The following is a 15,221-nucleotide window of genomic DNA, read 5'->3' as shown; positions in this document are numbered from 1 at the left end:
AGTGCTAATAAACTACAGTACTGTACCTGGAAATAAACTTTTAAATGCCTGGGCTTTCTAGAGATGATTAGCATGCACAACTATACTATACCAATAAGTATTTTTGCTTTCAAAAGTTTCATTTCAAAATTAAGAGCTCACTCTGGACTCTATGATTTTGTCATGCTTAAAGCAGACATACTGATACCAGTAGGATTTAAATCGGTCATGACTTAAGCCCCATTTATACCTATGGGTCTACTCTGCACATGACGGAAAGTCTGGATTCAACCCTCTATTAGGATTATGAATAAAATCATATAATTCCTGGGTGAATGATTACTCGGACCTAATTATTGGAGGGGTTGTTGTAAAGATTGTTAAGGGTTTGGATAGCAGTACTAACCTAACACAACAGGCCAATAGCCTTTACAGGTTGTCTTGTAACAGAACCATCACAACACAGCAGATGTGTTGGAGAGGATTTTGATATAACTATGTATGTAATATCTGGAAACAATTGAGAGGAGACACATTTGCTTGCCACCTCAAAACTTGTTCTCCCTCACACCTGTTTTCCAGATTTCATCCTCATCCTACTGCCTCACACAAGCCCACAAACACATCTGCTCTATTGCATTGGAATGGAAAAGAGAATTGGCTGCAGTATGAAAAATCTCTGGGGACAGGAACACTTGCCTCTCTTCTAAGAATCTGGAGGCAAAGTCTGAGGAAGGTGGAAAGGATCTTCCACAATGAGCTAGAAGAAGAAGATTCCTGTTGGATTAGACCAAAAGACCATCTCAGTGGCCAACCAGATGTTTCTGGAAAGGCCAGAGGCAGAACTTGAGGGCATTAGTCCTTCTCCACAGTTGTTAACCAGCAACTGGTATCCAGAGGCTCACTGCCTCCGAATTTGGAGGCAGTGTCCAGCCATTATGACTAGTGCCCACTGATAGCTTCATCCTCCATTTTTTTCTAATCAATCAATCAATTTCTTTATTCGACCGATAGTCAGAATTAAAACATTACACAATAATTATAAACTATAACATCATAAGTTACATAAGGTACATAAGTAAGGTAGGGCCACAGTACTAGACCTCTCACAGATAACCCACGTCAAAGCATTCAATTATACGTTTCCGACACTTGAGTGCCAGGAAAAGAAATTTAGCCACTGACAAGGTTGTTTTCCCAGAAGACTTATTTAGCAGATATGCTGTCTGCTTTCCTCTTTGTCGGGAACTGAGCTGGGGTAAGTATGGAGTTATAAGATACTGTCTTAAATCGTTGTAGAAGGGACAGCTCAATAAAATGTGCTCTGTGGATTCTACCTCACCCAATGCACAGTGGCATAATCTCTGGTCATATGGGACTCCTCCATATCTTCCCTTCAGGACCGCCGAGTCAAGAACATTCAGCCTAGCCGCAGTAAATAGTCTGCGGTATTCCACGTAGTGGATATCCGCCAGGTAGCGAGCTGGAGCAGCCCGATACAACTGCTCCCCCAGAAACAACCCAGGTTTCACACGGGCTATGTCCTCCTGTCTGGCAATATCCCTTAATCTTTGCGCGATCACCGCCTTTGCGTGGCTATACGTCATGGACTCTATATAAAGGGAGGACAACCCACACTTCTGCACTTCCTCCACTATCTCCCCTTCCCATGGAGATTTAAAGTTATCCCTCAGAATCAAGGGGGCCAAACCCACCGGTCTGAAACAGAGCTTGAGCCATAGCCATAACTTCGCTTTCAGGGCCACATACCTAAAGGCTTGACAACCGGTTTCCAGTCTCATGATCGCACCTGCCACAGAGGGGGGGATCCTGAGTATGGCCCTGAGGAATTGGGTTTGGATAGATTCCAATTTTTCAAAATCCCTACGTGAGCCCAAGGCAATGCCCACCAGCAGAAGAGGGAGGACTTTCATTTTAAAGAGACGTAAGGCAACATTGACAGTTTGTGCCTGTTTCTTGGAGTACAGGGTTCTAATCATCAGGGCTGCTTTGGATGCGTTCGAGGCTATGTATTCTCTGTGCGCCAGGAAGGACCTATTTGATCTTACAACCTGACCCAGGTACTTGAAGCAACTGACCTGCTCTAAAGGAATACCATTAATTGACCATAAATTAGGTTTCGGTCGAGCAGCAAAGACCATTATTTTGGTCTTGGCATAATTTAATTGGAGCTCGTGTTGGGTCTCATATTCATGAAGAGCTCGAAGCATCCTCCTTAATCCGATGGGGGAGGTAGCTAATAGGGCGGCATCGTCCGCATACAGTAGGACATTTAAGGCTCGTCCTGCCAGTTTTGGTGGGTGGAAATCAGCATTTGCCATATGCACCACTAGCGAATTAATATAGAAGTTAAACAGAGCAGGGGCAAGCAAACAGCCCTGTCTTACCCCCCTAGTGGTGGCAACCGGATTGGAGACTAGCCCCTTACTATCTATCCTAATCCTCAAGAGGGTATTTGTATGCAAATTAATAATCAGCAAGAGAAGGCGGCGGTCGATAGATGTCGCTGCCAATTTTGTCCATAGCTGGTTCCTGGGAATTAGATCAAAGGCCTGCTTAAAGTCTATAAAGGCGACGTGGAGGGCTTTTAGGCCATTGCCAGCGTACTTGGTGGCCAAGTGATTTAGGATTAAGATTTGGTCTGTTGTTGATCTTCCGGGGCAGAAACCCGCCTGTTCCTCTGCGATGATATTGTTGCTTTCCATCCAGGTCGTTAATTTGTTAAGTAGAAATCTTGAATAGATCTTCCCGATAACATTTAGCAGGCTAATTGGTCTAAAATTGGCCGGGTCTGTGCGCGGCCCTTTCTTGTGAATTAACACAATCAGTGCAGAGTTCCAGCTTGGAGGAAATTGTGCTGTTTTGTTTATATAAGTAAAAAGAGCTGCTAGGGGTGGACACCACCAATCCTTATTGGCTTTAATAACATCTATGGAAATAAGATCGTCTCCGGGTGCCTTGCCCGCCTCAAATTGGCCTATAAGTGTTTCCACTTCAGAGCAGGTAACAGGATCCCACTCTGGCAAGGGGGCCAAATCTAACCTTCCTCCGCTAGCTGCGTGAGCTGCATATAAAACGGAGAAGAAGCTTTCCCAGGTGTCAGCTGAAATTTGGGGTTCTATCCTTGACAACGGTCTACCCAGGTATCTGGAAATTTGGTGCCAAAAGGAGGAGGGATTTCTATTTTCTGCAGCTTTTAGAAGGTTCTTCCAATCATTTCTTTCTGCCGCACGCTTCTTTTCCTTTAATAGTGCTTTATACCTTCTCTTGAGGTTCATAAGGTGACTGCTAGGTGCGGAGTCATTTGATGCCCTATATGCCAAGAATTCATTATATAGGTTGTTCTTGAAGTGCCTACATTCCTCGTCAAACCACTTTTTATGAGAGAAATGGTTACTATTCATTACCGGGGTCTTAGCCAACGAAGGTTTTAGCAGTTCTACTAAATTGTCATATATTGGCAGTGGCTCAACTGCCTGGATAAGGGAGTCCCTTGTCTCTTGCAGTTGGTCAGACCAAAGGAGTTCATTTATCCGTTGAGCCATATTGTCGGTCCATTTTAAGGCAGTGGGCCTCATCTGAAGCTGGTTATTTGTAATAGGCACGCAGGAATAGGTAGCCAATTCTCCATCCAGGGTCAGAGAAAGTTCTAATGGAAAATGGTCACTTTCCAGCCTCGTTACCACCCTAAAGTCGGAAATTTTGGGAATTAGGTCTACTGATGTCCAAATAAAGTCTATGGTAGAGGCTCGGGAGCCTGACCAGAAAGTAAATTCGGCAGGGTAATCAGAACTGAGAGCTCCGTTTAAAAGGTGAAAATTAAGAGCCATCAAAGTTTGTCTACATTTAAAACCTGCATATGTAGCAACACTGTCTTTAAAATTCCTGGGTAAAAGGTCTGAGGTTAAAATGGGTAGTGAGGGATATTTATTATATTTAGCAAATAATGATTTATCAGAGTGAGACAATCGGCCATTGAAATCTCCTGCAACTAGGAAGGTGGCTTCAGGATATTTCTCTAGGAGAGTTTCAAGAGTCTGTTGAATTTCCCTCCATCTTTGGTCCACCAGGTTTTTCTTATAGATTGGGTGCAAATAAACATTAATCACCACGAACACTTCCTCCGCTGTTTGTAGCTTAACACCCAGCATGGATGACGACTGGATGTCGATTTGTTCCACCTGCAGGTTTAAGGCCAAAGAAACTAGGGTAGCCAACCCACCTTGTGGTCTGCCAGGAGATAGTAAATTCTGATGTGCATTCAGGTAGAAGCCCTTATACCCTGATAGGGAGAAGCCCTCACAAGCCCAGGTCTCTTGCAGCAAAAGAATATGACTGCCTTTTATGTAGGTGACAAAGGATGGATCCATCAGCTTAGGTTTAATGCCAGCTACATTCCAGGATAAGAAAGTAAGTAATCTCCTGGTCACCCCTTCGAGTCATGCTGGGCCTTGCGGAACCAGCACGGCAGAATCCACCTGGGAATGCATGCGGCGAGGGGGGACAATAGGCTGGAAGAAGGAAGTAATTGTAGCTTGCTTACCAGGCAATTTCCGAGCACCACTTACCGCAGCAGCAGCCATGGATTGAGGCTTAATTATTGGTAGCTGCAGGGATGGATTCTGGTGCACAGGAGTATCACTTAACGACAGGTCCATAGACTCTACATTTAAAGTATGCTCTAAGATTGAGGGGGGTGGGCCTTTTGGATCTGCAGATGCTGTAGGGAACATGCAGTGTAAGGCAGGTGGAAGGCATCCTTTTCGGTTTGCCTCCAAAAGAGCGTCCAGTCTTGCCACAGCTTCCGAATTTGACCAGAGGGTTGTCGAATCTTCCACTGTATCCTGCCCGGACTTGACATCCCGAGGCTGTGCACAGCCAGGTTGCAGATCAAAGGTCGTTAAAGCAGGTACCACTTGGGCTTGTGTAGACTGATCTACAATTGGTGAGAAATTCATCTTATTTACATGAGCATGATCTTCTGAGTTGCGGAGACAGAGTAGCAACTCGTCCAATCTGTCCGTTATCTCTGTTCGCTCCAGTTTTGGCAATTGGGAGAAGGATAGAAGTAACTCACGCTCCGTAGAATTCTCCAGATGTGTGGCCTTTGTCAGTGGAGGCAGGGGGACGTCAATCCAGCTGATTAGATCTGCGGCCAGGGGAGTTGGGGTCGTGGCAATTGGCGGACCCTCAGACTTATCTGCTTTCTTTTTGAACAAGCAGTTTGGTAAGAGGGGGCAGATCTTGGTATTGGTAAAGACTCTTGTAGCAAGGATTCCATAGTTCATTAGAAGGCTTCTTGAGGACATAATAAGTGCAGGGAGCTTTTTGGTTTTAAAGGAGAGCAGCACTCTCTGCCTCTGAGGTCTGCTGCTAATATGATCAATATGCTTCAGGTCAATAGAGCTAGGGGTTACCCTCAGAAGCTCCGCTAGGTGTCTCCTTATATCACTCTTATAATGCCAGTTTATCACCTTGCCTCTAAAGGGGCAAACCGTTAGGCAGATTTTGGTAGCTTGCAGCAGCAGTTTATGAGGAGGTGCAGAGTGTTGTTCCTTCTTATTTTGCTCCCCTTGCTCACTTTTCTGATTGCCAGCAGCTTGAGGAATTATACAGGAGGTATGAGGTAAAATGGGTGCTCTGGGCATTTGTAAGGGCTTCATCTCAGGTGGTACATCAGGGGAACTGTCTTTACCTGTTAGGGATACAAGCGAGATAATCTTCTCCAAGGATCCTCGGATGTCTTTTATGTATTTAAAGATATAGTCCACTGTTCTAGCAACCAGGTCTAAAGTAGTCGAGTGTTCAAATAGTATCTCGTCAATGCAGCTTTCACGGGCTCTAGTGCAAACATTCGAGTGGATGCCAGTATTATTATTGCTTGAAGGTTTAGTAGGCAGGTTATCAAAAGGTTCTTTCACACTGGATTCCTCGTCATTCATCTCTGCTAGCAGTGTGAAAGAGTTTGAAACCGGGAAATTAAAAATATCCTTTGTACTTTCAGATTCACTAATTTTTGTTTGTTTAGCAAGAGGCAGGCATCTCAGTTCCTCTGTGTCGTCTATATCTCTAGAATCTCTGGTACGTTTCCCAGTTCCTCTCCCACAAGCAGGGCTGTATAGTTGCTTAGTCATTTCTCTCTTCATGCAACCGCCCCAGTTTCAAGGTTAATGGTTGTCTCCCCGATAGAAAAAGGCGTCCTCCTACTTACTAATTTAAAACTAAGACTAAAAACTAAAAACTAAAGTTAAAGTTAAAAGGTTTCTATACTCATTAAAACAATGTTAAAAGATAAATCAGGGAGCTCACACTCACGCTGACTAAGTGCCGTTCGCCATTTTTTCTAATCCACTTTCAAATCCATCTCAACTGGTGGCAGTCACCACATCTTGTGGCAGCAAATCCCATTAACTCTGTGCTGTGTGAAGAAGTACTTCCTTTTTCCTGACTGCAGACTGTTCTCTGAGCCAACTCCTGATGAAACCAAGATGCTGCAGAGTAGGCAGGCATCTCCCAGTTGGTCCTCTCTTGGCCACATGAGAAGAGAAGCAAAGAGAAGAGAAGATGGTGGCCATCAAGGACTAAAGGTTAGGGAACCATCTCACTTTAAACTACATCTTTTAGAATCAACAACACATCCCATGGAGCTTTGACAGACCACTGAGAGCTTCTTGGGAAAAGAGGCCCTCTCATTTTTGGTGCCATGGAACATTCTTCAACACTGAAGAGAATGGAGACAACCCTGGATGTGCAAAGTTCTTATATGTATATTACAGCACTTATATTCATGCTGGAGCTAATATATTTCAGCACTTGAGTCTGTGTGCCTGGTATAAGACAAGTGCCCTGTCAGAGTCTGGTTTATAGTATATTTGTCACATTTTGGTTTGGAGTCAGTGTGCCTTTAACAAATCTCATCTACTGTGAACAGACGTTTGAATAATCCCCACCTGCAATGATATTGCCAATTCTTACAACAAGCACACGTCTTTAAAATCGGCTCTGTACATCCTGCAGAACAATCTCCTTGATGTAATGTTTTGAGTTAGAAAGCAGTAATCACTAAGTGATGATGTGCACCAGCCCAGAAGATAATTCAGTACAACTTTTATGGCATGCCAGCCAAGTCTTGCAGGATATGAAAAATCCCAGTCAACGCCAAGACTGTCCTATGAAAATCAGTTCAAGATGTTCAGAAATCCCATATGGGACAACACATCCTTTGCATTGCCGTGCATTGCATGAAAGCACATTATATTGGTCTGGCGAGGCTGGAAACAATAAATGAGTTATCTAGCTTGTTCACTAACAAAGCCTCTTGCATTGTCGTATCCTCCCAAAAGCCAGTTATATCATTCCATCTCCCTTTTATACTGCAGGTACATCTAGAAGCAAGCCATTTTGCCACCTAGAGCACATGCACCGCCCAGTTCAGCAGCAGCTAACAAGATGCTACAACTAGGCCTACAACTTTCATCATCCCCAGCAAATCACTGCCAATAGTCGGAGATAATGGGAGCTGTATTACAACAACACCTGGAAGATGCCACGTAGGCGATGCCTGGCCCAGTTCGAGAGATGCTCCTCTGGAGTAGTGCTGGAACACTACTGCTGAGTTTGGGGAGTGGCATCAGCCATATGCTGGTGTCAAGGACTCTATTTCTCATTATCACTGGAGCCACAGGGATGTCTTGCAGGTGTTGGATGGGGACAGTAGTGGTCTGGATAAGGGCCAATAAACTGAGGCTGATCCCAACAAGTTGGAAGAGCTGTGGGGTGGTAGTTCTTGGGTCAGGGAACTGGGTAGACAGCCTTTTCTCAATGGGGTTAGCTGTACTTTCCTGGAAGCTGCAATATTGGAAGAGTCTAACTAGCACACAGGATGTAAATTACCATTAGCACGTAGAATCACAGAATTGTAGAGTTGGAAGGGACCCTGAGGATTATCTAGTACAACCCCATGCAATGCACAAATATGCAACTGTCCCATATGGGGACCAAACCTGCAACCTTGGCGTTATCAGCACTATGCCCTAACCAACTGAGCTGATATGCTTCCCCCCATGCAAGTTGTGGAGATCCTTATTGGAATAATGATATAATCACAGAGTTGGAAGGGATCCATGGATCATCTAGTCTCCACAGCAGCCAGCTGATTTCACATATTCAGGGAAGAATTTAATATCACACTAAAACAAATGTTCTATCAGTGCAAGCATATCTGCTTTTCTGATGGAACAACCTCCCCTTCCTCTTGCCACACGCTGTTCGGGGGGCAGGGGTCACATAGCAGAGGAGAGGGGAGGAAGCCCTGTTGCGCTAGCAAGAGTCGTTGCTCTGCCTCTTGCTAGCAGAACTATTTAACTGACCCCAACCCTCACTCTATATACCATTTTTGAACGCAAGAAAAGAATTTGTCACCTCCAGTTGGTTTTGTATATTGGTTACTGTTGTAAGAATGGTTTTGTACTCATTTGTGGTTTAATAAATTAAATAACTAAATAAGTGAACAGATTTGTACTCTGAGGATAATCCCTGATCCAACTTTGTCACCCCATCCCGGGAGCCTCAGTGGCACAGATTGCATCTTTCTAGCCTCAGATCGTTCTCCAGCTGCAGTCATTCATGGATACAGTAGCCTAGCCACAGTTACTCTCACCCTGGCAGCCTCCTATTTATATTATTGTGATGTACTCTCTGCAAGAGGCTTTACTGAAAGATGGTCCAGAAATGATCATTAGTGCAGGAGCCTGCCACTAAAACATTCACTGGAGTAGCTATTAATGATCATATCTTTAAAGTTCTTAATTGGCTCCCTATTTGCTTCCAGGCAGAATTTAAGGCAGGGGTTGGCAAGGTTTACCAGCCATGGGCTGGATCACTCCCACAGAAATCATCCGTGGGCTGGACTGGCGCAGCGTGATGCCAAAAATTGCACCTGCGCATGTCCACGGCACCGGAAATCGCTTCTGCGCATGCCCAGACACCGAAAATCGCTCCTGCGCAGAAGCGATTATCAGCACAGATGCAATTTTTGGTATCTACGCGTGTGCAGACGCCATTTCCAGCACCACTCAGTGAGTCCCTGCCCTGCACTGGGCTGGTTTAGCGCAGCGCGTGGGGGACTTGCCAAGTGGGCGGCTCGGTTTATGGGTGGCTCGTGGGCTGGTAAAACGGTCTTCGTGGGCTGCATCCGGTCCATGGGTTGCCAACCCCTGATTTAAGGTGCCAGTGTTGACCTTAAACAACATGGGACCAGGAATGTGAATAAATGCCTCCCTGCAGCAGCCTCACCAGATTCTTCAGTCTGAAAGGGAAGCCCTTCTTTTCTCACCACCATAATTTCTATATTTCTATACACTGGGTGGTGATATGGGACAGCGCCATCTGAGTAGTGACACACTGGTTATGGAACATCTTCCCCAACCCACCCAGAAGTACGACTGTTTTATTTATTTATCTCATACAATTTATATACCACCTGACTGTAAAAAAAACAACCAAGCAAACCACAACTTTGCTAATGTTGCATCTGGATGTTAGTCTGTTTCTGCAAAACATTTTCAAGTGCATTACAGTTTTATCTGCTCTAATCATTGGATAGTTGTAGCCTCTTTTAAATATTATTTTAACCCACCCTGTGATCATTGGGTGAAGGGTGGTTTTAAAATGGTCTTAATAAATAAATAAAATACCATACAGAATTGCTCTCATTTGGGGAGAGCAAAAACAGATGTACATAATAATCTTGCAGATCCAGTTCCGAAGATCACATTTATTCTCCAAAGTAAATAGTACATCTGACATCTATACAAAACCAAATTTAAGTGGCCAAGATTTGGCCTAATTCCCGATAAAGAAAAACAGGGGGGAAATGAAAATAATCATGATAACACCATTGTAACTGATAAAATTTTCTAACTATATTCCATTTATTTGATGCAATTGTTCTCTTTCAAAAATTTTCTGTGCTATATAACTATGCATAAGCTTCCTCAAGTGTCTGTGAGTTGTCTGAAAGAAAACGTACAGAGTACATGCAATATGCCTGTTTAAACAACCACTCACCCAAACATTTTGGGCAACACTGTCCGGATGGAGTATGACTGAGATGCTGGGGACATGAAAGAATGGGGCACACTTCCTGTACGCACTGTGTCCTGCCACCCTAAAAGAAAATAGGGTCAGTTAGAGAACACACAGCTGAAGAATGTGCAGCCTGAGCCACACTTCTCTAAACACACTTTAATTAAATGCTAACGTATTGAAAACACATCCAGCAGGAAAGCTGAGATTCTCATCTATACAAACACTTCATAGGCCAAATCTTATACAATGCATTTCAGCATATTGTAACATCCACAACATATGAAGCACATGGTTTCCTAGAAAGAATCTTGGGGAATTTGGTTTGTTATGGGTGCTGGGAGTCCACCTGACACTGATACAGAAACTGTGCACATACACTATGCAAAAGAATGAAATATCGTTATTCCCCACTTCTTTCTCCCCCCTTCTCTCTGCCCTAACCTCACAATGCCTATGATAGCAGCATCCAGTGCTTTTTTCTGGGGGGGGGGGGAGACACAGGGGTACGTATACCCCTAAACCATAGCTGTCAACTTTCAGATTTGAAAATAAGGGATCAGCAGCCTCACCTGTCCCAGGGACAGTCTATGGGATATCTAACAGTCCAGGATAGCAGCGGGAAGCAGTGGGAAACGGCGCTGGAATAAGAGAATTTCCAGCAAAAAAAGGGAAGGTTGACAGCTATGGCCTAAACATTCTGTGAATCTTTGTACTTTTGTCCATTTACCATATTTATTTTCCCCAATTTGAACTATAAAATGGTGATTTTCTTGAGTCAAAATGAGAGTACCCCTAAACTTTTTTTTTTTTAAAGAAAAAAAGCACTGGCAGCATCTCATACCGAATGTAACTGACCTGCTCTTATTAATTGAAAACAGAGACGTTACATGTACCTTTGTTATCCATTAAAATCTTTCTTTTCTTTTTTCATGGAGTTACAAAAGGAGTTAAATTTGGTTTCAGGTTTGAAACTGTTACTTTATTTTATTTCAAGTCGTCTTTCTATAATCTTGTGACTTCTCCCGAGGGAAAGTTGGATCCAAAAGACAGGAGAGGCAGACTGCTGCCTCCACACCAGACAATTGCTGCTCTAAATACTACCACTGTGAGGGGAAACACAGAGCTAAAAACGAAGGCAAAAATCCCCCATAAGCAGGCACTAGAAAATGAGAAAATAATACGGGAACATGAGGCCGGATTTTTGAGAAAGACTGTTTTTAAAAGAATAAAGAGCTATCCTTGGAGTTATACGGTACAACGTAGAATAAAGGTCTTGGGAATAAAATAGAGAGGGTGAAGGTCAAACTGTGAAAGAAATATTGTTTTGGCCAACCCAGCCCTTTAAATGAAATATTATCAACATGTATATAAGCACAGAGAGGCCCTGGTCAGGGAGCACAGTTCATCTGCTGGGCGTTGCACATACAGAGAAAAGATTGTCTCTACTACCAAACAGAGCTATCAGCCTAAACAATACAATCATACCTCGGGTTACAGACGCTTCAGGTTGGGTTTTTTCAGGTTACGGACGCGCTGAAACCCAAAAGTACCAGAACGGGATACTTCCAGGTTTCGGCAGTCGCACATGCGCAGAAGCGCCAAATCGCAACCTGCGTGTGCGCAGACGCGCCACTGCAGGTTGTGAACGCTGCAGGTTGTGAACATGCCTCCCGCACGGATCATGTTCACAACCCGAGCGTCCACTGTATTCTGTTTCGGTGTGGCTTTTGTTTCTCATTTCAGAAGACAATAAATGGACAGCGGTTATGAATGAATGGGCAGCAGCAACCTCCGCTGCTGCAAAACCTGTTCTGTGTCTCCCACAAAGGACTGCAATCAACTCATATTGAAAAAAAGAAAGAAAGAAATCTTTGCTCCAGATCGTCTCATTTAAATTTCCTGTATAGTTTATAATTTAAAGCAGCACAAGCAGCCAGCAATAAACTCTGCGCTCCTAGAGGCATGAAAGAATTATGAGTTGTCCACAGCCCCATGCATTCAGGATCTCTCTCTAAACTCTCTTGAGAGACAAGTAATATAAATGCTCTACCTCTCTAGAGCACAGAGGAGGAAGCTGTGGTGTGTGATGAGTTTACTGAGACGTTTTAATTCTAATGTTAATACCAATACCCAAAATAAAGCATTATCTTTACTGCATACACACACTTTAATAAGATTTTCAGACACTGCACTGTCTGAAAAGAACACAGCCTTTCTTTCCCCCCTCCAACTTGCCCCAAGGGGGGCTGCTGAAACATCCTGAATGCACACAGCTTTAGGCCTGCGCTCATAATCCTTTCAACATAGCATCCAGGGATGCAAAGTATATTGCGGTCTGAAACTGCTGCTCTGAATTATGAATCAGTCAGGAAACTCTGAAATGATTTTTTCCACTTAGGCAGCTCAGAGAACAGATTCCCCCCCCCCCCTTTTTTTTCTTTTTCAAGAATGTGCAGGTGCGGTTATCAGAGAACTAAACCTACAACTTTTGAAAAATGGTCCAATTGCTCGCGGGAGAAGTCTAGAAACAGGCACCATGCCCAAAAGGTTTTTTCATGATGCATGAGTGATGAGGTTATCCAAAGGAGCAGGTAGGTCAAGCGAGAGACACCTTCAGTGGTTTAAAGCAGAAACAGTGAGTCTGTGCTCCTCCATCTGGTGTTGGGGCAATCAACCCTTCTGGAAATTGTAGCTCTCAGCACCCTGCACAAACTACACTTCCCAAGATTCTTTGGGGAAGCCATGGCTGTTTAAAGTGCTATGATGCTACTTTAAGTATCTAGTGCATATTGATCACTCAGACCCCAGTGAGAAATTATCTGTTGCAAGTTTTTTTAAAGAAAGATAACAGCTAGCAAAACAGGGAGCATGTCAACTTCAAACCTTTCTGCTTATAACATCTTTCTCCTACCCCAATAATACTGAAGCAATATTATGAAGGTAACCCGATGTTACAAGAGAATAAGCAATACTTTTGTAATTGTTTTCAAAGAGGAGCCTTAAAAAGCTGGATGCAAACAGGATGCACCTATAAAAAGTTTAATTCCAAAAGAGGACCAAATGTTTCTTACCTCAGCATTTACCAAATGGTGAAAAAAGGGAAATTTTCCTCACCAGTCCAATCCAAACATATTAGTTATTCAGTTATACAGCCACGGTAGCTATAAATCTGAACTATGTTATTATTTGTTGGTGCATACTGAATTTGAACTTAATAGTAGAGCTGAGAGCTTTTTCACACTGAAATAGAAAGTGCTTTTGCGTCTCTTTGGTGGGATTGAAGCCTTGTGTGCATGTCATGAATATGGCACAAAGGGAAGAGCAGAAATCAAATGGACAAACTCTTGCACCAGGGCTTGCCAAGATTATTTTGATTCATCCTCCTTTCCATGTGTTATCCATTACTTGCAGTGTTATTTATGCTGTTGTAGTACCTGGAAATGGTTAAGTTAAAAAAATGATACCCTCACTAACTACACTGTACCTTGCTAGCCTAATACCATCTATTTTATTTGGGAGCGGGAACTCACAATTTTGTGTGGGTGTGCTAAATCTAAATGATGTACAACACATTAAAAAATAGGAAATTGCAGCATCCAAAATGTTAAAATATGTTCTGTAAGTTTTGATGTTATAAATATAAAAGTTAAACATATGAAAAAATCATGTGACAGGACACACCGCCAGGTTTCATACAAGGTTCCTTGTCTGTGTAATGTAAAATTCTTGGGACTTTAGAACCCCAAGTAATTATGGACTGGTTCCTCTTTTAGAATTAAGCTTTTATAGGTGCATCCAGCTGCAATGAATTTTTGTACTGTCCATTAGCTAGTAATTCGGATCGTAAGGAATCCACTGAATTGCAGCCATCTTCCTTCTTAACAACCGGCAAACATGCTGAAGTGTGTGGTGCCAAGGGCCAAATCAATGCTGCTGTTTGTCATCTATTCTACTTTCCAGGGGCTGTGCTTCCTGAGATCACAAAAATACACTTCAGCATGTCAGGCTTTTAGCCAAAGTACATCGTAATGAAGTCAAAGAATTTCCTCTTAGCAAAGAAGCTCAATTAAACTTGCAACACAGGAATCTAATATATTCCATTCACCACTGGTAACACTTTGCACAATGTATAATCTATTATTCTTTTAATTCATTGAATTCAATAGTTTTACCAGATATTACACCAAACTATGGCTTAGGACAAAACAAGACATATATCATGGACCCCATGATTGTCACTTCCTTGTGTGCTTAAATCACTCACCCTCTTTGCACTTTGCTCCATGAATTCATTCTGTGAAGCAACAGCCTCAAGGCATAGAACAACAACCATAACTGTGGTTTCTTGATTCAGGCATCATGCCAATCCATAGTTAGCATAAACACAGGAATGCAAACTTGACTTCAAACCATGGTTTCTGGCTTGTCAATTCAGATATTACTTAAATAATAGTTAAAGTGTCTTATGGTGGTATGGTGTCAGAATTGAGCCCATGAGCCCTTGCTCATTTCAGCATGTGAAAAAAGACGCCAATAATTAGTTTCCTTTTTTTGTAATTGTTAAGACAATACAAATTGCATAATTATATAAAATAGGTGGGGGTTTTGTTTTGTTTGCCCATGGGTGCAGAGAATAACTTCCTGTTCATAACACTGTAATTCATGCTTACTAATGAAGAGCCTTCATGAATTAAATTAAAGAGGGACACTCGGAATAATTGAAAATGCTTGATAGCCTCTAAACCTGTTCCACTACCAAATACACAAAAGCTTTCTATTTAATTGTTTTCAAGAGCCAAATGTCATACTGAGCTGTAATGCTAAACCACAGTTCAGTGCTATGTGAATGACCCTCAGGACTATGAGCTCCTGTCTCCTCCTCTGGCATGACAAATTGTGGTAAGTTGCAACTATGGTTTAGGGAAGCGCTGGGCAACTTGAGACTTTAGGGCCATATGTAGCTCTTGCCCTAATTTAATGTTGATGGCAAGGAGGAGTGCTGGTAAACAGATGGCAGAAATAGAGAGAAAAGGTTTGCACCTACCCATCTTGGGCTCCAACGTTGCCCACTTTTGAATTCAGCCCGCAAGGGTATTTATCTTACACAAAGACTTAGTTAAATACTGAGTATA

At 42.9% G+C, this 15,221-nt stretch overlaps 1 protein-coding gene across 1 annotated transcript in view; it reads right to left on the bottom strand.

The window, feature by feature from the left end:
- The window catches only part of BMPER (BMP binding endothelial regulator), a 177,280-nt gene that overhangs the window by 79,924 nt on the left and 82,135 nt on the right, over positions 1-15,221 (bottom strand). The window contains exon 7 of the mRNA XM_080975869.1: positions 10,069-10,168. Within this exon, the coding sequence (XP_080831995.1) occupies positions 10,069-10,168 (100 nt within the window). The remainder of the gene's footprint in view (positions 1-10,068; positions 10,169-15,221) is intronic.

Source organism: Podarcis pityusensis (assembly GCF_964106645.2).
Source record: "Podarcis pityusensis genome assembly, chromosome: 12".
Classification (NCBI taxonomy): domain Eukaryota; kingdom Metazoa; phylum Chordata; class Lepidosauria; order Squamata; family Lacertidae; genus Podarcis; species Podarcis pityusensis.
This window is presented reverse-complemented; position numbering and strand designations above follow the sequence as displayed.